Source organism: Phymastichus coffea, unplaced genomic scaffold (assembly GCF_024137745.1).
Source record: "Phymastichus coffea isolate CEN01 unplaced genomic scaffold, Cenicafe_Pcof_1.1 PCOF00181, whole genome shotgun sequence".
Classification (NCBI taxonomy): Eukaryota; Metazoa; Arthropoda; class Insecta; order Hymenoptera; family Eulophidae; genus Phymastichus; species Phymastichus coffea.
The window spans coordinates 101,469-125,630 of NW_026706992.1; the positions used below are offsets into that span (position 1 = coordinate 101,469).

A 24,162-nucleotide genomic window follows, 5' to 3' on the forward strand; every position below is an offset into this window, starting at 1 on the left:
TATTTGAAGTATTTCTCAAGAGGAGCTTGCAGTATAATGCAGCATTTGCATGTTTTATTGCAAACGTATTTGCATTTCTATACTTAGATCTTTCAACATTACCAATTCTAAATGGGCGAGGAGAAACAAAACGAAATGGAAAATATAAGATAAAAACTTGGTGTTTTCGTTTCCCCCTACGGTAGCTTTTCATGACTTGGCTGTCACTTTACGCAGTGTCCTTTTCCGGAGTATTGTCCTCTATTTCTAGGTTTATTTTTTTTTTCGTCCGTGGGGCACGCGTGGATAGCTAATCCGCGCGACAGTCGGAATGCTGAATTCGGTAGTTTAGCCCGCGTACTGAATTTTCCACGATACGTTGGCTGATTTGCCGTAAACGTGAGAGGACAGATCAATGCGTTGTTAAGAGTGCGCTTGTAGCAGTGGCGCGCTGCTGCTTATGTCGCGCTATGTCGCATTAGTATTCAGCGCAATGTTAAATTTTCATAACAATCCGTCTAATTCCGTGCTGTTCGTATAAGAATTGCCTCGCGTACTCGACATATTAAACGGCCACTTGTAAAAATTTATTTCGATGAGCACGAGGGCACTTTGCTTCTACAGTATCGCGTGCTCGACGTCGATGATCATCTTCAATGATTATATAAATTACAGCAGTACGTTAATTTTTGCTATTACGGTGAGTGCAGCGAAGCAATCGTCATGCAGAGAATATAGTTCAAGGCCTGTTGCCCTTTCAAAAGGCTCGTCCCCGCAACAGAGAGACAGAAAGACGCTTAAGCAAAATGTAAATATCAGGAACGCGCTGCAACATCGCGAAATAGCAAGGATGAAAATGCAAATTTGAGCGCAGCGCGCGCATCGCGAAGAACCTGTTCGCGTCGAAGGCGATCGTCTGGACGCGCGGAAGAAGACTTACCGATGTGGTTTCTCATCCATGTCAAGGTCGAGGGTGTGGAATCGCACGCTGGGCGGCGAGAAGCGCGCGACGTTGCTGCTGGCGACGGTGTCGATGGTGGTGCCCAAGTTGCCGGTGGCAGCGGACTTGCCGTAGGCGTTGCTGCTATTGGCGTCGCTGGGGCAAGAGGTAACGAGCAATGGCCGATGCAGCAGCGCCGGGCTGTCAGCTGCCGACGACGTCTCCGACGTCATTGTCGCTGGACAAAAACATCAGCGTCATTGTTAAACGACGCGCTACTGCTCAGTGCGTTTGTGCGAGGGCCCAAGCGTGGACGTGTGAAGCGCATGGAAAATACAATCAAGAGCCAATATAAGTATGCAGGCGAGACGCACAGGCCATTGGTGCGATTGTGCGTGTATGGATTTTTGAGTGGTGACGGTGGTGCCGGTGGGGCGCGCGTGGCTGCTCGCGGCTGTCCGCGATGCTATTGGCGCTCATTAATTTCACGCTATCGAACGCTAACGCGTTAACAAGCACCCACTATCGTTTGATTAGTCAACCCGCTTACCACGAGGGACCGATCTACGCGCTAAGGGACGAAGCACGCGGTACGGATCCAGCTGCTCACGCGCTTCCTCTGACCAACGATAACACGCGCATTATTCAGAGCTCACTGTAAGGATATCTGCTCCATTTTTCTTTATTGCATTGCAATAAATAACGTTTAGTCTTCACTCCTTATTTACAGCATCAATGCAACTATTTTTTTCTTATTCTCGTCCAGTCTCGAGATATTGATTTTATCGGCTACCGCCTTTGCTGGATTCAAAAGATCACATGAATATGGATTATCGATTCCGGCCTCGTCAACAAAATTTATCCATCAGATCCTCCGTCGCGATCGCTTAATGATTACTTGGTATTTATTCGTCGGTACAAAATTATATCTTACAAGACAAATAAAACTATACTGTCAGCGTAAGTAACAAACATTGACGAACCGTTATTTTTACGTAAATTTAACAAAGTCAGCGTAAAAAATAATTAAATAATATAATAACGGTTTCATATGCAAATTAATTTTATCAGTACCTATAATATCAAATGAAGGTTAAATGTATGTATAACCACAGTTAGATATAAACACGTAAAAGGATAATCTTTATATTATTCACGTAGCATAATTTAACAAGAGAAAAAGACTTCAACTAAATATACTGCGGAGAATGTGTAAAATGTGTTTGATCGTGTTCTTAATATTATTTCATATAATTATTTGAGGCATGCAATCATTAAAAATGTACAATATGTATACATTAAAAAAATGAAATTTAATTATAGGAGAAACATTATTATACGTTATAAATAAAATTTATTTCACATTGAATTAAATAAGTTTTCATTGATATACGTGCAATTCTATTTAATTGTTTGAAAAACATAAGTATAAAAATAGTTTTATTTCCTAATATTATATACTCACGTTTTGTTTGTCAGCTGGGCAATCGCTTTTGATCTTTGTTAGACATTTCTTTGGCCAAGTCAATGCTGCCTAATCAAAATGTACCACATCTGAAACAAAAGAAAAGTAGATTTCCGTGTTCAATAATTTTCGCTGAAAGAAAGATATGTCCGATAATTTTGTGTATTATGATAGTTGAATGATTTTTATTTGAATTTTTTGCAACATCGATTATTAATAACTTCTTAACAATTTAACGAATTTAGTATTTTTAATATTGCACGAAGCGGGTACCAATCATCAGTACTTAACGAGAAAGCTAGTGCAATTTTCACAGATCGCGTTGATCCGGATTAAACTCATAGTAATAACCGACTCGCTAATGATGATATCATGTTTAATAAAATCATCAATAGATGATTATTAAATATAAATGATAGAATTGATGCAAGAGTTGATTGATACGAACGATAATGGCATTTGTCGTTATCAAATGGAATACTTAACGTTACCAACAAATTTAAATGTCAGTTATGCTTCACTTTCGAACATCATCAAGTAACATTTAATTTTATCTAACGATTTGACTTCGAATAATGGTTTGCGATCTCTGCACCCGCATCCGAAATCTCCGAAAAGTGCAACTAAGCGATCCATATATGCAGCTTTCTGCTTTAACAGGAACAGCGCTAAGAGTAAAAAGTGCGTGATAGCCATCATCTCCGGACGCTAATTTAACGGAAAAGCTCGGCAAGAGCGGGATGGGGGAGGGAAGATTTGCTTTTGTCGACTATATTGTCTGGCGCCACGTGTCGGTTGCTGGCCGCGCGGTGGGATAAAATCGCGACGCCGCTCGCTGGCGCCCGAAAGCACTTGCGTGCACTTCGTTAGCTTTTCAGCGATATATAACTAGCAACAAGTTTAGTGGCGTGAATTCGAAGCACATAGCATACAGAGCAGCGGCGTTGCAGGCACACCACAGAGGCAGCAGCAGTAGCGGCATCAGCCGTTGACCAGCTGCCAAGAGAGCAGTGAGCGCGATTGTTGAATACAGCCCTCGCCCCCGCGGCCCCGTTCGTCTGCCCCGAACACGTATCGCCGCCGCGTACGTGTTATTGGATCGAATCAAAGGGGTATGCGCTTGCTTGAAACGCGAAAGCAAATCTCGCTTCCGTCGAGAACGCACGAACGAATGACAAAACCCATGGCAGCTGATTGCCGTTTGTCCGATGTTTCGCGCTCGGACTTCGCATTTATTGGACAGCTATGGCCTTTTAATATACATCTATGTGCGTCGTGAGCTTTCAGATCTTTGCGTTTGAATAGCCTTGTGAGAAAACAACATTAGACCGCTGGGATCGAGCGAAAAACACGAGATTGCACTAAGCTCGAAAAGGAAACAGCCAAAAAAAAGGAAAAACACGTAAGAGAGAGAGAGAGAGAGAGAGAGAGAGAGAGAGAGAGAGAGGAGGGGGCGGAATCGCTGGCTGGATGATGTCGGCGACGCGCGCGTACTTGCACGCATTCGCTATATCTAACTTCTCACGGGATCTGGCGCGAGAGAAGCGTATACATAGGATCAGGGCCACAAAACGAACTCCCAGGACATTGTATAAAATGCACAGCCACAGAGAGAGAGAGAGAGAGAGAGAGAGAGAGAGAGAGAGAGAGAGAAAGAGAGAGAGAGGCTACCTCTATCTCTTCTTCTTTCACGAGCATTGCGTTGCTCATTTGTCACTCTATGACTGCGTCCTTCCCTTTTTCGTCGCCAGTCGTTTTTTGCCGCTATATTCTGCAAACCCATTCTCTTTCTCCCTCGTACTCGCAGCACATTCGTACTGATTATGGGCAAAACAGCTATGGAGGAACGACATATGATATCCACTTGATTGAACAAACTGTCGACTCTCGGATTATTCTTATACGCCTGGGATTGTACCAAACTGATTACCATGTATATGATAAAGCGACAGACAGTAGTCAATATTTCTGAGAGAATATGACGCAAGATGATTACAATCCGTAGCTTTTATTTGCTCGAAACGGCAATCGCAGACTGCAGAATCGAAATTATACTACTCGACGTATTCCTAAGGAGGATGTTGTTTCGTTTGTTTGCGTCTCTATCGAAAATTTAAGTGAATATGCTTGAACAGTCACAGAGTTTATTTTGAATTAGGTGAGGCTTAAATGTTCATAAATCCAAAATATGGAATCGCAAGTCTACTTTTTATTAAGGATAATAAGTTTCGAAAAGATGAATAAACGTATAATTGAATACCGATTACTTTTACTCGTAACATATATATTTAGTTATAAATCGATTGTTCTTAATAAAATTTCGTTATCAATTCTACCGAAAATTAGCGCCTACGTCTATTATTTAAATTGAATTAAAGAATAGAGAACAAATATTAACTGTACTTGACAATGTCGACTAAATAGGGAAAGAGCAATTGAAAGTACATATTTGTCCAATCGATGGCATTCTCGCGACTCTCGAAAATTTGCATAGCAAACTCGCTTGAAATGAAATCAATGAATTGTTTCCACACCTCACTGATTCTTCGAATCTAGCAGTACAATTTTTGTCCATTCGACTAAAACAGTTAAAATATTTTTCAAAATGTAGCATAAAAATTGACGATATATAGGTAAGGTGGCGATCCATCGTATCGACAAATATGTTCGATCTGATCATGTGAGCTTTTTCTGCGGTAAAATAGCTCGCGCGCACTCTAGAAAACTTTAGCGCCGCGATTATTATAAGAACGTTAGCCATACCAGGCGTCGATAAAGAAGCTCTCGCGAGCGAACACACACCTTTATTTTCCATCACCTTGTAGACCATCAGTATTTCAATTTCACCTGAAGAAATTTCACTTTTTGATGTATGACAGTGACAGAATGAGATGCGAATATAACGGAATTTAGGAAGGTTTGAACTTTTGCCAAAACGGTTCCGATCTGTCATAAAGTGAATCTCAATTTTTACTTCGATTTTCCAAGCAAAATAAATATTTTCTCACGTCAGATATTTCAATTTTAAACTGACATCTTTTGAAATTGATAAAAAATCTATTGATATTTTCAAAATTTAATATCAAACATTATGAGCCGGGGTTGTTTTCCACAAATACCAATTCCACACGAAATTAAAAATTTTATTTATTTGGCGTAAATGATTTTCTATTAATGCGAAAAATAAAATACTATTTTCTTAAAACATGAAATATCTGACATATCTTTCTGCAGAAAAATTAACATCGTTGGAAAAGTTTGCTCACGGCTCAGTAATGAGTGGAGTAGGAAAATCTTGTATATATTCACAGCAACGAGATTGAACCGCGCGCTTCTCGTACACCTTGCGAGCAGAGACTGAATTTTCTTTAGCAGCTTGCGCGTAAGGCAACGAGCTACTGAAAGAATCATTGAACTCTATGCGGTAACTTGTCAAGCTGAGTAATTGATTCTCTACAAATGCCGTTTTCTTTCATTTGATTATTAACAAAATTTTAACATTCATAAGCTTATACATTTCTAATGATTGTTTGTAACAAGAATAGAAATACAATGATTTCGTACGTACACATTAAATTTGAATGGACTATAAAGTTGAAAAAGACGCCAGGAATAGCTATTTAGATTAATTTTCCAGAATAATGAGCCTGTTGTGGGTTCATACGCGATCTGCATTTGAATAGAGTCACGGAGGTTGATAATTATACATGTACATTGCCATCGACTGTTTGACGCTACAGCATTAATGCTATTCAGGCTCCAAGCTGATCATAGCAGCCGTATAGCTGAGGCTATTGACGTGACGTGCTTCCTTTATTCGATGGACTACTTGACTGATTCCCAAAGTTTTCAGAGCGCGCTCGTCGTCTAATAAGCGCAGCACGGTGCGATTTATTACCCGAGATATGTTCCTCGATAAACGTTCGATGTATGTGAATGTCCGAAAAGCCATTTGGAAAACGATCCTTCACTATATAGCTCATCATTTTTCTTATAGCACATGGTGAGTCGGGTATTATATATAAGGGGCGTCCAATATCGCAAAATCTCCTCTGTGACAACTGTAATGTAGATTATTTATCGTATAATTTATTCATTCGACTAACGATAATGCGTTAGCCAGCGCAATAACAACTAATTGGCAGCTGAGCGCAGCATCATAATTTAGTTTAATTACAGGCTCAGTGAGCGAGCGAGACAAAAAAGCGTAATTAGGAGAAATTGAGACGAAGCACGCGGCCCGGGTAGCAAAAGCAACTCGACTCAGAATGTGCTTGCATTATCGCATAACGATACTCATTAATCTGGCTTGTTTTTCAAATCTCCATTTCGTTCTCCTCACCGGAACACGGTGTATAGATGTATCTTCATTGATATCCTTTTTTGCGAGGAAGAAAACCACCCAAGCAAAACTCTAATCTATAGCTAAACTCTGTTTACTGGGGAAATTGATTATGATAACTGATCGAACTATGTTGTTCCCCGTGTACAGTTTGCTTTCTTAATGTCGAAATTCAAAAGTAGTTGAAGTTTTTCTGAGATTTTTTTATTAATAAAAAAGATCGATTTTTTAACGTTTTTTTAAGTCGATTTTTTTCTTACTAGAATTTGAACAGCGCACCTCGTACCCACCAATCTACATTTTTGTTGATCATAATCAAGTTAATAAAATTAAACACGATTAATAATTAATGATTGATCGTTTAATTGATGTTGTGAAATATTTTGTCAGTGAAAGAAATTTTAGGTTCGTAGAATAATTAATATAACAAATTTAAATAATTTAATAATCATGAATATAACTGTTTGTAAACATAATACATACAATTTTAATACTTATATTTTCTCTTCTATGATCATCAAGATAAATTACGAGAGGATTTCAAGATCGAATCTGAAACATGGCTACCTAAGACTGTTTGTGATTAAAAACATTTTTTCATATATATATAGTCAAAAGTTTGATCTTGCATTTTATTTGTTGTGATGATGAGGGTAATTAAAAAAAAATGTCTTAAGAAAATCACTCCAAAATTTATTTGTAGGTACCTTTTGGTACGTATCCTCTTATAAAAAAATGATGGAAGTCATATTGAAGCATTTTATTCGTGACCTGATTGGCCCAAATAAAAAAAACGCGAGAATTCAAATTGATTTTAGTTGTTTTATTATTTCAGATTTAATTTAATTTGTTTTTAGCAAAAAAATAAAATATAAAAAATATAATCTTTCATTCATCAGTTATGATCATAATGTAGTTCATTGTTTATCAGTTTTATCCCTTATAAAAAAGTGATGGATGCCACGTTGAAGTATATAGTGATCTGATGGCTGAGATATAATTGCGTGATATACTTATGTGGCGGAAAATAAGCATATAGGTGTGGTTTTGAGTTGAGATTTTACTAATAAAAATTCAAATCATCATAATTGATCATACGGATAATTTTGAAGATAAGGAAGTAAAAAAAGTAGACTGTAATTTTGTTTATACACTTATAATATGAAACAACGAAGAAATCGTTTCATAAAAATAATATAGGTTGAAATTGCTCTAAATATTTTCTATTAATAATCGAAAATTTGGTTTTTGAATATGTAAAATAAAAGTTGTATCTTTATTCAAAAAGTAGAATAAAAGTTTAATAGTAAATTAACCCGTTGAGAAAAAAATAGTATAAGATTATATTTATTGCAGTTTTTGATATAATAAATCATAAATTTGAAAACGTGTTTCATCACTAATACACATTTTCCGCTGTGATATGGGTTTTTAAAAAAAATGGAAAAATCTACCTTTGAAAAAAGTAATTTGTTAAATATGTTAATATTAATATAACAATAAGAAATAAAAAATAAGGTAAAAACGCGTAAAGTTTATTTAAACATATATATTTTTATTTTCCTATATGAAAAAGTGATGCTGAGTGAAGTAATTTTATTTATGACCTGATTGACTGAATTTCGTAACGTGTCACAATTATAAGTAAATCGGTCATAATAATAAATCGAAGTACTTTACATCTATCAATACAAATAAGTGTAATAATTTGTAGGCATTAAACTGTAAATTACTTCCACATTCTCTCAATGGTATAACTTTAAAAAAATACGATAAAGTAATCTTAATGCACTTCAATTGCATTTATTTATTGATATATAAATTAATTGAATATATCTTTATTGTAAAGTTTAGCTTCGGATAAATATGATCAATATTGAGAAGAATGGTAAATTGATATTTTATATGAAATTCTGCGAATTTATTTCGGTGCAGTCGGCATCGTTGATTTGTTTTAAATAAATTTTGTAATTTAATTTATAAATGTAAACAAACTCTCCAAATAGTTTCAGATGAACAATGGAAAAAACAGTTAAATTAAAATAATATATCTGTTGATATTGAGAATTCCTATGGAAAGCTTGATACCATGAACCAATACGTTAAAAAAGAAACAAAATTAAATTATTAGGCGCAGCTGATGGTTCTATTCTATCCTTATCCTTGCCTTATATTTATTTTTATTTTTAATTTTTGTACTTTTTACATATTTTATTCCCATCTTATTAAAAATATATAATAATTTTTCCGATATATCTTGAAATGAGTAAAAGTTCATCGATTTTTGAGAAAAAATGGGTGCATGTTCTATTTTTATTCATCAATAAATATTGACGTATGTAGTCTATTTTAAACAGCATGACTTATTCGTGCCCATTGAAATCTTGAAGTTGACATGTAAAAGGTTCAAATAATGTAATAAATAATAGTAAAACATTAAAAAAAAGCGCGCGAAGCACGCTAAATAACACTAGTTACATAAATAGTACATTACGATACAAGTGCGGGAAAATAGATTCTGCCCTCGCTTCGCTCGAGCGTAAACGCCACACGAGACGAGAAACTCTTTCCCGAACATGTGCCGTACCGTATTTTTTTATACGACGTGTGGAAAGTGCGATTTTCAACGCACGTTTTTTGCCGAGCGTGCGCGAAAAACGCACTTCCCGCACGGAGTGTCCAAAAATAAGTTTCAAGTATGTGCCTTCATTAGGGAAGAAATAAACCATGCAAGTGGAAGTGTAATGCAATTTTCAAAAAATCAAAAAGTTCAAACAATTCATTTTTTTACAGAAAAAAGTTTTCTATAAATTATATTTGAATAAGTAGAATATATTCTACTTGAAAATCGCAATCTAATACAATTTTTTCTATTAGTATGTTTTATGAATACTCTGAGCTATAAGCTTTCCAAGTCAGAGTTTTTCAGTGGGCCCCTCGTATTAAAAATTGTCATTTTCTGCTAGCACTATAGAAATACCTTTCCGATTGGCCTGTAATCCAAAGCCTATTTTTGTTCACTTTATTTATTAAAGTTTTAAGCGATGCTTATTACAGAGATTCATTGTATTGACTAGTTACAGGTAATTACTAAAACTTTAAGAATCAAATATCAATATAATACAGCAATTTATTATGTATCCATGAACTTATTGATACGTCCATATAATGAATTTCAAGAATTGAAGTTGTAACTAAAAAAATTACTTAGATGAAAATATTCACATTTTGTATTATTGTTATAGTTAGTTTTAGTAATTATTGTATTGGTACTAATAATTTGTAATATTATTATTTATAAAATTTTAAAAATAATTAAAATTCAGTTGTTGCTAAAAATGATATGATACACTTTTATTTCAATATCTGACAATCTTCACTACGTAAACCTACATTTTTTGAAATATAAGTTCAGGTTAAATATCCTGTTTTGCAAAAAAAGGTTTTAAAAAAATCATGAGCCCGTATTTCTTACCGCTATTTAAGTTTAACTACACTAGAAATGAAGATTTTCAAAGCTGTGCCCTAAAAAAGTTTTTTTTTTTCCAATGGGAAATTTTAAAAGTTTTGGGGATTTGCTCATATACGTCTTTGCAATATAAAATTATACGAGAAAGATGCGTCAACTCCACTTATTAAAAGCGAACACCTCTGGCTTTTTGACAATTTTCAGGCCTTTTTTCAGAGATTACAATCAATGCAGAGGAATATATACATACACACACACGCGCGCGCGCACACACACACACACACACACACACAGCTTCTCAATTTTCTGCTTTATAACAATAATCAGAGTGGAAGAAATAGCATTTTTCACAAAACTTATTAATGCACAAATTAATTTTCAAATTAAAATATAATTTACATACATGCAAAAAATTGAAATTAAAAACATTAAAATATTTTTATATATTTTTATTTAAACAAAAACTGAAATTAGCATAATTTTGATGAAATATTTTTAAATTAGATTAGATTACATTCAAATAGAAACATGTACACTACATATGTATATATGTATATGCCAATCAGAAGCGTTTATTTTGGCTTCATAACATCCGATCATGACTTACTTATAAGGGAATTGCTACATTTAAACATACAGAAAAAACAATTTTCAGAACTATAGTTTATCAAGTTTAATAGTAATAGAGTTAAATTTCGGGCACGGTAGTGAAAGCGTAATTATCGCGAGCCGAGATATATAACGATATTTTTTCTCATATACGTCTTCTGGCACTCACCTAATAGCTTATTTATGATGTAAAAATTACTATACATATATAAATTACCAGAACTGTATGTATGAGTTTTTCATTGGTAAATTGTTTATCACTTTATCGTTTCTCAATGTACCTACGCCTCCACCTGGTTTTCCGATAATCTATTTTTTCTGAATAGTACTCTAAAAATTTATGACTGTACTAATCTTTTTATTTTTTTAACTATAGTTGACGAGTTTTTTCTCCATAAAACTTTACGCACCGTCCACACTCATCGCCCCCACTACGTCTTCTGACTTGCGACTTCTAGCTTTGTCGAGATCATACCTAACTTTTAAGATATAAATCACTACTATATAGTCGATCAATGCAGCTATTACGTAGCCAGCTTTTCGTCTATAAATTTTTTATGCTTGATGATGGAGTCCTAAAAAGAACCACAAAGTATCGAATTTTTTATATAATATTAAAAAAGGTAGAATAAATAATATTTATTTAAATATAGCCCTGTGATGACATTGATAATTCTCAGTCGGACTTACATGATTTTATACACTTATATATTAATATTTAATTTATTTATTTCAATTATATGGTACGTGTACATACTTATATGTATATATATATATATATATGTGTGTACATGTATGTGTGTGTATGTGTGTATAAGTATATGTATATATAACAGTTACTTTCTTAACTACATTTGATTTTCAAATAACTTTCATAAAACTGCATCACTCGATCAAACTTAAAGTTTTTCCATATGATAGATGCTAATCTAGTTTTTTAATTTAGCCGATAGAATTATTTGTAAGTCATGCAAGGAATTGAAAAAATATATGTGAATGACTGAAGGGTTGCACGATCATGGGGAAATACTACAGTATTTCATTGAAATAGTTACATGAGAAATTGAAAGAGATGCGGTCTCACTTGGCAAAGAAAAAAGTGCTGTTTCATCACAACGCACCAGCTCATTTATCCAGAATCGTTATGACCGAATTGCATAAATTGTGCTACAAATTATTGCTGTCGTAATCATCCTACTCAGCTAATCTGGCTTCTTGCAACTTATTTTTTTTCCCCAATATAAAAACGTGGCTCGTGGGAAAAAAATTCAGCTCAACGCGATGGTCATCGTTGAAATAGAAGCTTAGTTTGAAAAGTTTGATAAATTATATTTTTAGAGGGTTCGAAAGTGTTTATAAAACGTTGGGAAAAGAGTATGCTCCTAAAAGGAGATTATGTTAAAAAATAAAAAATGCTATCGAGAAAAACTTGCGTATTCATTGAAAACACGGATACTTATTGATCCATCCCTCTATATTATTATCATTACTTTTAGCGTTACCCAAGCACAGTGACGTAGACGTATTAAGGACGTAAATCTTTTGGCGTAATGGATTAAAGTGAGTTTTTTACCCCCTCCCCAGTATTCTAAATATTACTAACTTAATCTCGAAGCAAATGTTCGAAGTTGTCTTCATTCGCTCAAAGACATCAAATGAAACGCTTCTAGATAGTGCTAAAGGTCAAGATAATACAGTTGACGAAATTGGAAAAAATTTTTAAATGGAAACAATAAAAATAGCAAACTTTATCTATACTTAACATTGTCATGCTTTTGGTAAAAATTATTTAAACGTCAAATGAATTTGAAATGTTTATTTTTTCAAATCTCGGGTTGAAAGTAGCTATTTCCATTTCAAACCTTACTATAATACTGAGCAACATTGAATATCGAGTTCAAGATCAAGTCCCGACTATAGGTGATAGACCCCTTGTCTTTAATATTAGTCTATGACAATCGTAGGCTTTGAAATGTAAATAGGAAAGTTAATTTTTAAATATCATCTTCATTCGACCTTGCCATAACCTTTATTACCAGATCATTTATGACGTAAAATGTTCCACTTTTTTCGAATTCAGGATAAGAAAAGACGTTTTAAAAAAAACCCAGTTTGATCTTGAACTAATCTTAGAAACATATAGGTCCAGGTCATTGGCACCATTCGATCCCCTCTCAACTTTCTTGAACTGTTATCAGAATCATTTTTCTCCGCTTAGATTTCGGAAATTAAACAATGGCGGTGATAAACATGGCTCACTGTGCACATATTTTCAATTCTTAATCTAGATTATTATATAATTCATATTATATATACAAACAAAACAGATTTGAAAATATTTATACTTTAAGTGTACTTTTTTTTATAGCTTACGAATATAAATACGAGTATTTTAGATTTTATAACGATCATGAAACTCTTCATAGAGTTTGAATCTACATTGTTGCTATTTATGTTGACTTTCCACATCCAAGCATTGTAACATATCCTGTTATATTTAACACATTTTTTTAATTAAATGAAAATTCTTTTACGCAAAACGAATAATTATCTTTCATGTTTTTCGAATGTAAAAGTTACCTTTAGATTCAGTAATCTTCAACATCTAAAGCTATATCCAAACTAATTATTTTATTACTACATCATTTCGTATAAAATATGACGAATGATATTAATACGGACATTCGATAATACTTTTAATAGAATAGTCTAAAAAACAATATACTTTAATTCGTGAAACGAAATTTTATGGCTTTAATATCCAAGAGTTTTTATGTCATTGACTATTGTTTGGGTTCGACTTAAATAATAAGTTATCACTAAAATCTCCCATTATAATCTGAGTATTATCAGTTGATACATATGTTACGTCATCGCACTTATCAATATGATAGGCAGCAAAACAATATATTAAGAGTTAATCCGCTGATATCCAACGTATTAAAAACAAAAAGCGCTGCCATTTTGTTGGGCTCTTTAATAACAACGCTCAACTTGTTTTAGTGTTTTGTATATTAATAAACATGTTTGAGTTCTTTTATAACAAGTTGTCATGTTATTTATTATTGAGTGCGAATGTAATATTTTGTCGGCTCGCCCGAAGCTTTATGTGAGACGCTCGCTGTACTTTTTTGTGCGCTTCGTTCCAGAATTAACGAAACAAGATAACCGCGAGAATTCCTCGTTATATCCGAAAAAATATCAACGCGCGTATCCTTCCAGATGAAAATCAGAGCACAAGCTGCTGTCGAAGTTGCTGTTAAGTCAGGCTCAACAAATTATTGGCATCCGATTAATTTGACAAAATGATGAAGTACAAAGTTGCCAGGCAAGAGAAAGTTCGTTTACCGCATTTAGTATTTCTTCACACGCGTCACGTGTGCGCTTGCATATATTAATACGTATTAATTTATACATCCGTGCTTTTCATTTCTTTTGTTTAATATTTTGTGTACTATCAAATTTTATTTTTCTATTCGACAAAATGAAAAAGAAACGGGAAGATAAATTAGTTAAAAATTATACTTTTTCCATACTTCCTGCACATACTTTGCTCAATGCTGGTGACATTGATGATTAAATATTCAAGCATACATGTTTTCCAATCATAAATAAAAGTAAAGCAGGAAATTTTAAAAACAATCCAAGTAAAACGACAACGGACATAAAAATAATGTATATGTATTAACATTTCCTGCTTTTATTCAACAACAAAGTATAGTCATACGAATAACTTGTCTCATAGACTCTCATGAAATTAATAACTATATTTAAATATTATATTATAGTATTTGATCATTCATGAAAACTGATGAAGTTGGCATATTTCAAAAATGTTTATCTCTTCAATAAGTAGGAATGATGGTGATTGCAATTAAAATGGTTTGATCAACCTGATGCAATAAACAATTCAATTCAAGAATCTGTCATACATATAGTCACATATACTCATAACATTTCACAGAAGTATTGTTTATTTGTTAAGTATTATTATAATTATTTCATATCTTTTATAACCATAATTATGTAACATATTTTATTTATAATAAATATGTGCATATTAGGAACAATTTTCCTCGTCGCGTGTTTGGGCAGAAGAGCTAGTAAAATAAAAACGAAATGTATAATTTAATTCATGGATTGTACGCGTGGAACCAATTGCTTAGTATATAAGATACGTTATTTAAAAAAAAAGAAAAGGATGTCATTTATAGTTGCACTGCTGATCATCATTTTTCTCTTTTCTCCTCTCTCTTTAATGTTATCACTACGTATCATATTAGACTTTGAGTTTCAGTATAGCGCATGAAATCCTTATAGATTTCTGCTATTATGAGTAATCCGCGTATAATCCTCTTATAATCCCTTTATCAAAAAATGACAAATGCCATGTTGAAGCATTTTATTTGTGATCTAATTGACTGAAATATGATCACGTGATATATGGGGCGGAAAATAAGTGTTTGTGTATGTGATTTTAAGCTGCGATTTGTCTCCTATTTCTCCTATCTAAAAAAATAATAACCTACGGAGTGAATTCATTGTAATCGTCATCTGATTGGCCGAATAGCACGTGGATTACTGTTATGAGTAAATCGATGCAAAATAATAGACCGCGATGTTTGACATCAATTTATATTCAGTCAATCAAATAAATAAAAATAAGTATTCAATTTTCAGGCATTGAAAAAACAATAATGCCCACGTTCTCTTATCAGCCTAACCTTAAAATAATACGATAAAGTAATTTTAATGCACGCCAATTACCTTTATTTATATAATATATATTAGATTTTATTTATCTACAATATTACTAAATACAAATAAGCGATTGATGACAGTAGGCCACCTTTCCATCTTTCTTTAAAACAGTGATAGCCTGAAAAATAAAGGCGGTTTATTTGTGATCTTATTCGCTGAAAGATAGTCACGTGATTAATTATGTATGATAGTATATATGTGGAGGGTGCAGGCTGAGTTGTGCGCTAATTCCGGGCCGCGGCAGCACAGTACGAGACAATCGTTGGCGCCACGGAGCTGTCTTAATATGTCGTTGAGGGAGTCAGGAGAAGATCGCCAAGCTCACGTATGCCTAGCACGCGAACCTTTAGCTTAATAGTCTTAACCATAGAAATAAAGTATTTATTAGCTCGAATGGTTGTTTGTGTTGACATCTTAATTACCCCTGTACCCGTCACCAAATATGAGTTGTATACGCTAATGAAAGATTTCCTTTCTTAAAAAAGTGATGGCAATTTATTCGTGATTGGCTGGAAGATAGTCACGTGTTTAGCTGTTATGTATGATAATATACATGTGTTTTATACACTTAGCCTATTTAATCTGAATTAATTGATATAATCATATTAACCTCAAAATGTAAACCGACTGACACTTCGATAGAGAAATTAATTTAACTTGGCTTAGTTATGCGAAAGTTTAGCTTCAAATAATTAGAGAAGGCAATGAAAAAAATAAATCGATGGAATATTGTAAAAATATTATAGCATTGTTTTGAGAATGCACTACTTATAATCTTGAATGTCTATACCGAAGTTCGTTATTCACATCGTGAAGGATACATAGTCCGACAAGATTTTTGCACAAGCAAACCATACATAGTTCCCCGAAGAATTTTTGGTGCTGAAACCGAATCCGGCCTCAGAATTTCTCCAACACGTCAGGATTTTGAGATATCCTAACCTAAAAGTGCGAAAATAGCGATTTTTGCCTATATTTGAGGTTATGTAGCACTACGACATTCTCTATAAACAAAAAAACTATAAACGACATCTTAAAGTAGCAGCCTAGTCCTTTCAAATGCCGTTGAGTTTGCTCAAAAAGCTTATTTTTTCTTTGAGATATTGTATTTTAAAGTTTCTCGATTTCATAAATATTGTACCTCTCAGAACATACTCGTACAGCTTTGAAAGTTTCGACGTCGAATTTTATGTCAAACGACTTCAATCAACTACTGTTCTGCAAGAAAATTAAGATATATCATAGACAGGCTAACCTACCTTTAACCTAAATTATATCATTCCCACAAATCCTTACAACCCTTAAAAACTACTCCTGCCAACCCTCAAACAGGCAAACCTACCTACGATAAATCTGGGTAGAGCGAGTTTAATCGACTGCTTTTCTATGAGGAACCTAAGATCTCAACCACAGATAGGGTTATCTGTTTTCTCCTTGACGTACTCTATCTCCAGATACCCTTACAACCCTCATAAACCGCCCTACCAACCCCCAAGCAGACTAACCTACCTAACGCTGGTTAGAACGAGTTTAATCAATTGCTTTTCTATGAGGAACATAAAATCTCAACCAGATAGGCTTACCTGTTGTCTCCTTGATGTACTCTATCCTCAGAAAACCCTACAACCCTCAGAAAGCCCCTCTACCAACTCCCAAGCAAACTAACCCACCTAACCCTTGGTAGAGCGAGTTTAATCAACTGTTTTTCTGTAAAAAAATGAATATCTCATTGACATTGTCTCTGATATACTCCTCCTCAGGTAGGGGTGGTTTATAAGGGCTGTAAGGGTTCCTGGGGATGACGTAATTTAGGTTGAAGTTGGGTTAGCCTGTCCATGGTATATATCTTAATTTTGTTGTAGAACAGTAATTGAATGAAGACGCTTGACACAAAATTCGACGTCGAAACGTTCAAAGCTATATGTTCTGAAAGGTACAATATTCATGAAATGAAAAACTTTGAAATTTAATATCTCAAAGAAAAAATAAGCAAACTAAGCAAACTCAACGGCATTTAAAAGGACTAGACTGCTTCTTTAATATGTCGTTTGTAGTTTTTTACGTGTAGATAATGTCGTGGTGCTACATAACCTCAAATATATAGTAGGTAAAAATCGCTATTTTCACACTTTTAGATTAAGATATCTCAAAATCCTGACGTGCTGGAGACATTCTGAGGCCGGATTTGGTTTCAGTGCCAAAAATTCTTTGGGAAAACATATGGTTTGCTTGTGCAAAAAATTAAGGTATTTTTGTAGGACTGTATTATAGAATATTATTGTTTTTAGAACTTATGTTATATTTTTATTATGTTTCCAAAACTTTTTGATAATTTTTCAACACAGAACTTCGGATGATAAAAACATAAATCTACACTGATAATATTTTTAAATCCAGAGCCGAGTTTAGACCTTTCCCGACCCCTGGGCCAAAAAGACGGCGGGGCCTACTTAGCTGATATTTTTCATGTTCGCGAGGCCTGGTTTCCACGGCGGGGCCCCGGCCTGGGCCCAGGTAGGCCCATGCCTAAACTCGGCTCTGTTTAAATCATTAGTGTCACATAACGTTACTGCATATTTATTTACTAATAAAATATATCGGCGACTATATCTCATACGAGATAAAAATAAATAAATAAATACTCTCGTATAAAGTCATGGGAATATTTAATAGATATTGAATTTTCGAATTTTCAATTTGGCTGATAAAAGTTATGATCTATATTCGTACATTCACATGAATACAAAAGAGACGAAAAAAAGATGATATCATTACTGGTAATAAAATGAGTTTAAATTGCTACGAATGTATTTTTTCATTAATTGACTGAGTGGTTCTTCAATGTTACCTTTCAATTTAGAAAATTTTAATTGACAAAATATAAATAGCGTTTTTAAAATCTTACTTAGTGTGTTTTAATGAAACTTACATTTTCACACGACTGATAGCAGATTTAATTTACAAATCAAAAAATCATGCTTATATATTGATTAAATAGCAAAAAGAGCTTCGTGATTACTGCATATTTTGCGACAATTTTGATTTTTTAGAATTTTAATAGATGAATATGAAACGATTTTCGCAAGATTATGTCTAATTAGGTATGAGTCGAGTAAATTAAATATTTTTTTTATCAACATTCCAGACTCAATATTTGGCAAATTAGTAGCGATAAATGCAGGGTACCGATGAAATTTGATAATATTAAATATTCAGCCTATTCTGGAAAAATTTTGCGAACTTAATCACTGTTGACACTATTACGAATACATGAGTAACGAGACTGTAATTTAAGTGTCATCGAGTATAAAAGCTTATCACTTGTGCAATCTTCACAGTTTAGTTTTTGTACCAACCAGTGTCAAAACTTCTTCAAAATGATTTCCAAAGTTTTGTTCTTTGTCCTTGTCGGCTGTGCCTCTGTTTTGGTGAGTTTATTTTTCAAAATTTTATTTAATAACAATTTAGAGACAGTGTAAAACGATTTGTTTATCATCGATTAATATATTATTAGTTTTCATTTTGCGGTATGCACATAAATAAATTTAATTTTGTTTATTTTCTCTAAATAAATTCTCTAGTAAAACGGTTAGTATTTCCTAATTAACATGTTTCATAGGCTAAGCCAATTGGTGAAACCACTGAAATTGCGCAGTTAAACGACAACATAGAAATTATTGAGATTAGCGAAGATGAAGCAAAAAAGGTAAGCTAATTTACAAATAGTTTTCTATATTTTTCCAATAGCTAATAAATTTTTTAATTTATTTACTTTTCCTTTAGATTTTTGAGGAACTAGAGGAGAAATTCGATAAGGTTTGGAAACAAATTTACAACCCATCCAGCAAGGAAAATGTCCAAGAACTTATTACTGAAATCATGAACGTTTTTGATACAACCTTAAGCAAACACCTACCTGAAGAATCTAAAAAATCTATTGTATCAATAAACATCGTGGAATCTCCAAAAACTGTTGAATCTCAACAATCTGTAATAAAACCTGAAATTGTATCGTAACAAAAAAATCACAACAATTTGGTAAAAATATTTTTACAACAAGAAACCCTTGTAACAGAAAGATTTCACTTGTAACAAGAAGTTTTTTCTTGTGACGACTTTGAAACGATACTCTACAATATACAAAAGGAGTCCTCTTGTTATAAGAGGATTTTATAGTTTTATGTAATAACATTTCGAATGATAAATAAAACAATAAATTATAGAATTTCAAACAAATTTAGCATTGATGATTTTTTTTATTTAGAAGGCATAACCTTTAAAAATTTGAAAACCTATATTAGGTATATCAAATAGAACTATATTTAAACAAAAATTATTGAAAGCATGTTTATTTAGAAAATGATAACATTTGAGAGCGCCATATTGTTAGGTGCCTGCTAACAATATATTCGAAAATAGAGTTTTGTGCAATTGTCCCTCTGCAGTCATATCTGCTCACTGAAATACGGCTGTAAAATATTGCATTTTCGGTCATGGGTAGAAAGTGTTTTGCGCATGCGTACCTTTTGTTCGTAATACATGTGCAGTAGGTCTTGGCGCAAAAGACTTTCTTACCTTAACAGGAATGTAGCATATGTCACTCAATTTTGGTGATACGGGTTAAGTGATACGTTAAGTCGTACGCTTTTTCAAGGGGTTTTTTGGTAGGCGGAAAAGTCGCACGTGTTACTTAAGAGAAAACTGGGCCATACCTCTTACGGCTTCGACTGGAGTATCAACCTACTTATGTGAGAATGGACCGCTTTTCTCCCATACTGCACGGTGTACTATTTTTAAGCTCGTATATGTCAATCCATCACTAAAAGCGATGGATTGAATGTACGTAGAGCGTCATACATCGGAGCTCAGCCGCTCGAGCAACAGCACACCAAGTCACAATACTTGACCAGCCAGCAACGCAATAAATTCATATTCGCCATAACTTGTTACGGATCGAGTGATGTTTCTAGCGTTGGCCGTAGCCCGTCCTCGGTACGTAGGAGACATGTAATGCGAAAAAAAGACTCGGATTTTCGAAGCGTCGCTCTCTGCAATTTCTCTCTGGAGAGCTTGCTATAGCTTCTGTTATCTCTCTGTGCGAGAGGGATGAGGGAGGATGAGGTGGAGAGACACAGAAGTACACAGAGGCCGTCGATCGATGGCCAAACAGAAGACCGATGCACTGAAGCGCAAGCCCAACAAGACCGATGTACTGCGGTCAAGGATTAGATTCTGGTTGGCCGAAAGCCGATCGTTTTCTAGAAAATTCTGGATAGCTCTGGAGCTGGCTATTCGCAGCTGTTATTCTCTAAGTTATTGAGCGGATTTTCCTCTCGATAGTTGTGTTGAAATGTGTTTGCGTTCGATGCTCCAATATCAAGCTATCGAATAAACCCTTTGAGAGTCATTGCTTCGTTTCGCTACCTTAATTGAATTCTTGTTGATCCAAGTGCCTACTTTGGAATTGAAGTGATCCAGTTATAATTTATTATTTCATTCGCGCTTGTTTGCACAACTGTCTTTTAATCAAAATCGTCAGATTGTGACGACGTGGAATATTCGGTATTTTAACCTCGCTTATCAATTTTTAGTTCAAAAAATACGTGACACAATTCGAACTTTGTACAAATGAAAATGGTGTTTCGATAACGATAATTAGCAAGCAATCCAAAAAATTAATAAGATGTATGATGTACTTGCAATATAAGAATTATCGATCGCAATCGGAAGTACTGATTCAGAAAAAGGAAAGAAATTCAACAGCAAATACTCGATTTCATTGGCAAATAAAATCTATTTATTACGAAAACAAAGTTACAAAGTGTAGTGCGTACTTGCGAATCTTCTACAGACGTGACTGCGCCTATACCCTCATAACTGGATTCTCGCGTGTCCAAGTTGGATCTTTCAGCCCGTAAATATATATACTTCCGGATTTTTACGAGAATACGTGTGCACTTACGCGCTATCTGAGGAGTAGAAAAGATTACTTTGAGAAGTAGAGCATTCCAACTACTTTCTTCTGCTTCACTGCAGACGTAAATTCTAATAGTAGGGATCTATAAACTCCTGCCAATCATCATGAGGGATACATTAGCTATCAAGTAAATTGAGCTACATGTAGTTGTGACTGTGTGATGCACTCAAAACGTATATTTACGATATAACTGTTATTTTATTTTTCCATAAAACGCAACCCACCGAGAAATCTCATGAGAGTTATGTGATGAATATTTAAAGTACAATATATATATTAATTAAAATGCAATCCGCTGAGGTATTATTAAAAGAAAAAGAACGTGTTTTGCATCGTGACACACAGTCTGTCTCTTTCTTTTGTCTTTACAATGTGACCGTTTTTTATAACTTTACTGAATAAGCATTTTTAAAATTAATTATGCCTTTATAATTTATATGTTGTTGTAATATCTGTACATATGTTTTCAATATTTATCTACTAAAAAAACGTCACAGAAGAAAAAGAACGGGGATTTTTTTCTCATCAAAAGTCGCGATAGCAATACAAGTCGCACGCAAGTAGGCACGACGTAATCGTTTTCCCCGACAAAACAAACACTCTATATAGTAAGAAGACGATTCCTGTCTCTAACGAAAATCATACCGTTTTTTAATTTACTTATTTTAAGTCACACCATCTGATAAGGGCATTAGCGACTTCGTATAATACTGTTACAATCATATTATCAAATAGTAAATATAGTATATGATATAGAACTTACAAATAGGATCTTTAGTTTACAATGTTTATAAATTATATTGCGTTAGTACGAAGGTCGTTTGAAAAGTCCGTGCAAAGTCAGAGAGATGGTGCTACTAGTGCGTATCAAGGTTATTTTCAGTTAGTGGCATATCTTGGAAGAGCACACACCAAGTTTCAGCCAGATCGGCCAATTACTTTGCGTTTTACATTCGTTTCAATCAAAGAAATCGAGTGGTTGTAAAAAAATGGACGAAAAAGAATTTCGTGTATTGATTAAACATTACTTTTTCAAAGGCAAAACGCCTCAGGAGATTAAACAGAAGCTTGATAAACATTATGGTATTATGCACCTTCGATTAGAATGGTTTATAAGTGGTTTCAAAATTTTCGGAGTGGCCATATGAGCACAAAAGACGCTGAACGTTCTGGACGCCCTGTTGAGGTTATCACTTCAGAAATCATTGATAAAATCCATGATATGGTGATGGCTGACAGAAGAGTGAAGGTGTGTGAGATTGCTAGTACTGTAGGCATCTCGAGCGAACGGGTACATAATATTTTGCACCAACATTTGGACATGAAAAAGCTATCCGCTAGATGGGTGCCGCGATTGCTCACGATTGACCAAAAAAGAGATCGTGTGAAGTGTTGCAAGAATGGTTTGCAGCTGTTCCAACAAAATTCGCAAGACTTTAAGCGGCGTTTCTTCACTATAGATGAAACATGGATACATCACTACACTCCTGAGACCAAAGAATAGTCTAAACAATGGGTTACCAAGGAGGATCTGCTCCGAAAAAGGCGAAGACAATTCCTTCGGCCGGGAAGGTTATGGCGACTGTCTTTTGGGATTCGCAAGGAATAATCTTCATCGACTATCTGGAAAAGGGTAAAACCATTACAGGCGAATATTATTCATCGTTATTGGATCGTTTGAAAACCAAGTTGCTAGAGAAACGTCCACGATTGGCCCACAAAAAAGTCCTCTTCCACCACGACAATGCGCCAGCTCACGCCTCAGCATTTGTGGCCGCAAAACTGATGGAGATAGGGTTCCAACTCGTTTCACATTCCCCCTATTCTCCAGACTTGACTCCGTTGGACTACTATTTGTTCCCTAATATGAAAAAATGGTTGGCGGGGAAAAGATTTGATTTGATTCAAACGAGGAGGTGATTGCAGAAACGAATGCCTATTTTACAGACTTGGACAAATCCTATTATTTGGAAGGGATTAACAAACTAGGGGAGCGTTGGATGAAGTGTATAAGCCTAAAAGGAGACTATGTTGAAAAATAAAAAAGATTTATTAAAAAAAATAAAGCAGTTTTTATTTTTGCACGGACTTTTCAAACGACCCTCGTATATAGCATTACGCTGTTAGGCATTTCACAATCAGCACATTTTATTTAAACTGTTGTTCTTTTCCTGTTTCGATGAGCAATGGACAGTTAGTTAGAAGATAGTTGACGACAACCAGAATATTGCAGTAGTTTATAATACGCAGCAGTTTATATTTGTTTTGTTTAGTAAATGCTTGTGTGTTAATTTGATATGACGGATACAGAACTTTGTTAATAGAACTTGATCTTTTCTTATAAATTTCGTTGCTGAGTTACTGCATTTATTTTATATACTATATAAAATATACTGCTTTTTATTTTTTGTAAATTATTTATTGGTGTATTGTTTTTCCAAATCCCATTTCACTCATCGCTAACTTTAATTATTTATTAAAGCCCTGTCATCTTCTTTATTGAATTGAATAATTGTTTTTCGGAAGTTTCAGTTGATGACTATAATTTTATATTATAATTATTAAATATTATTATTACCAGAGTTTTGAAAATTTAAATGATGCTATTAATACTTACTCT

General features: G+C 34.2%; 1 protein-coding gene across 9 annotated transcripts in view; it reads right to left on the bottom strand.

The window, feature by feature from the left end:
• The window catches only part of LOC131673503 (potassium voltage-gated channel subfamily KQT member 4-like), a 114,555-nt gene that overhangs the window by 42,309 nt on the left and 48,084 nt on the right, over positions 1–24,162 (bottom strand). For all 9 annotated transcript variants that reach the window (XM_058951527.1, XM_058951525.1, XM_058951526.1 and 6 more), the window contains exons 2-3: positions 2,385–2,473; positions 920–1,157 (exon numbers count right to left, since the gene is read on the bottom strand). In XM_058951527.1, coding sequence (XP_058807510.1) covers positions 920–1,152 — 233 coding nt within the window. In that variant the 5' untranslated portion in view covers positions 1,153–1,157; positions 2,385–2,473. The remainder of the gene's footprint in view (positions 1–919; positions 1,158–2,384; positions 2,474–24,162) is intronic.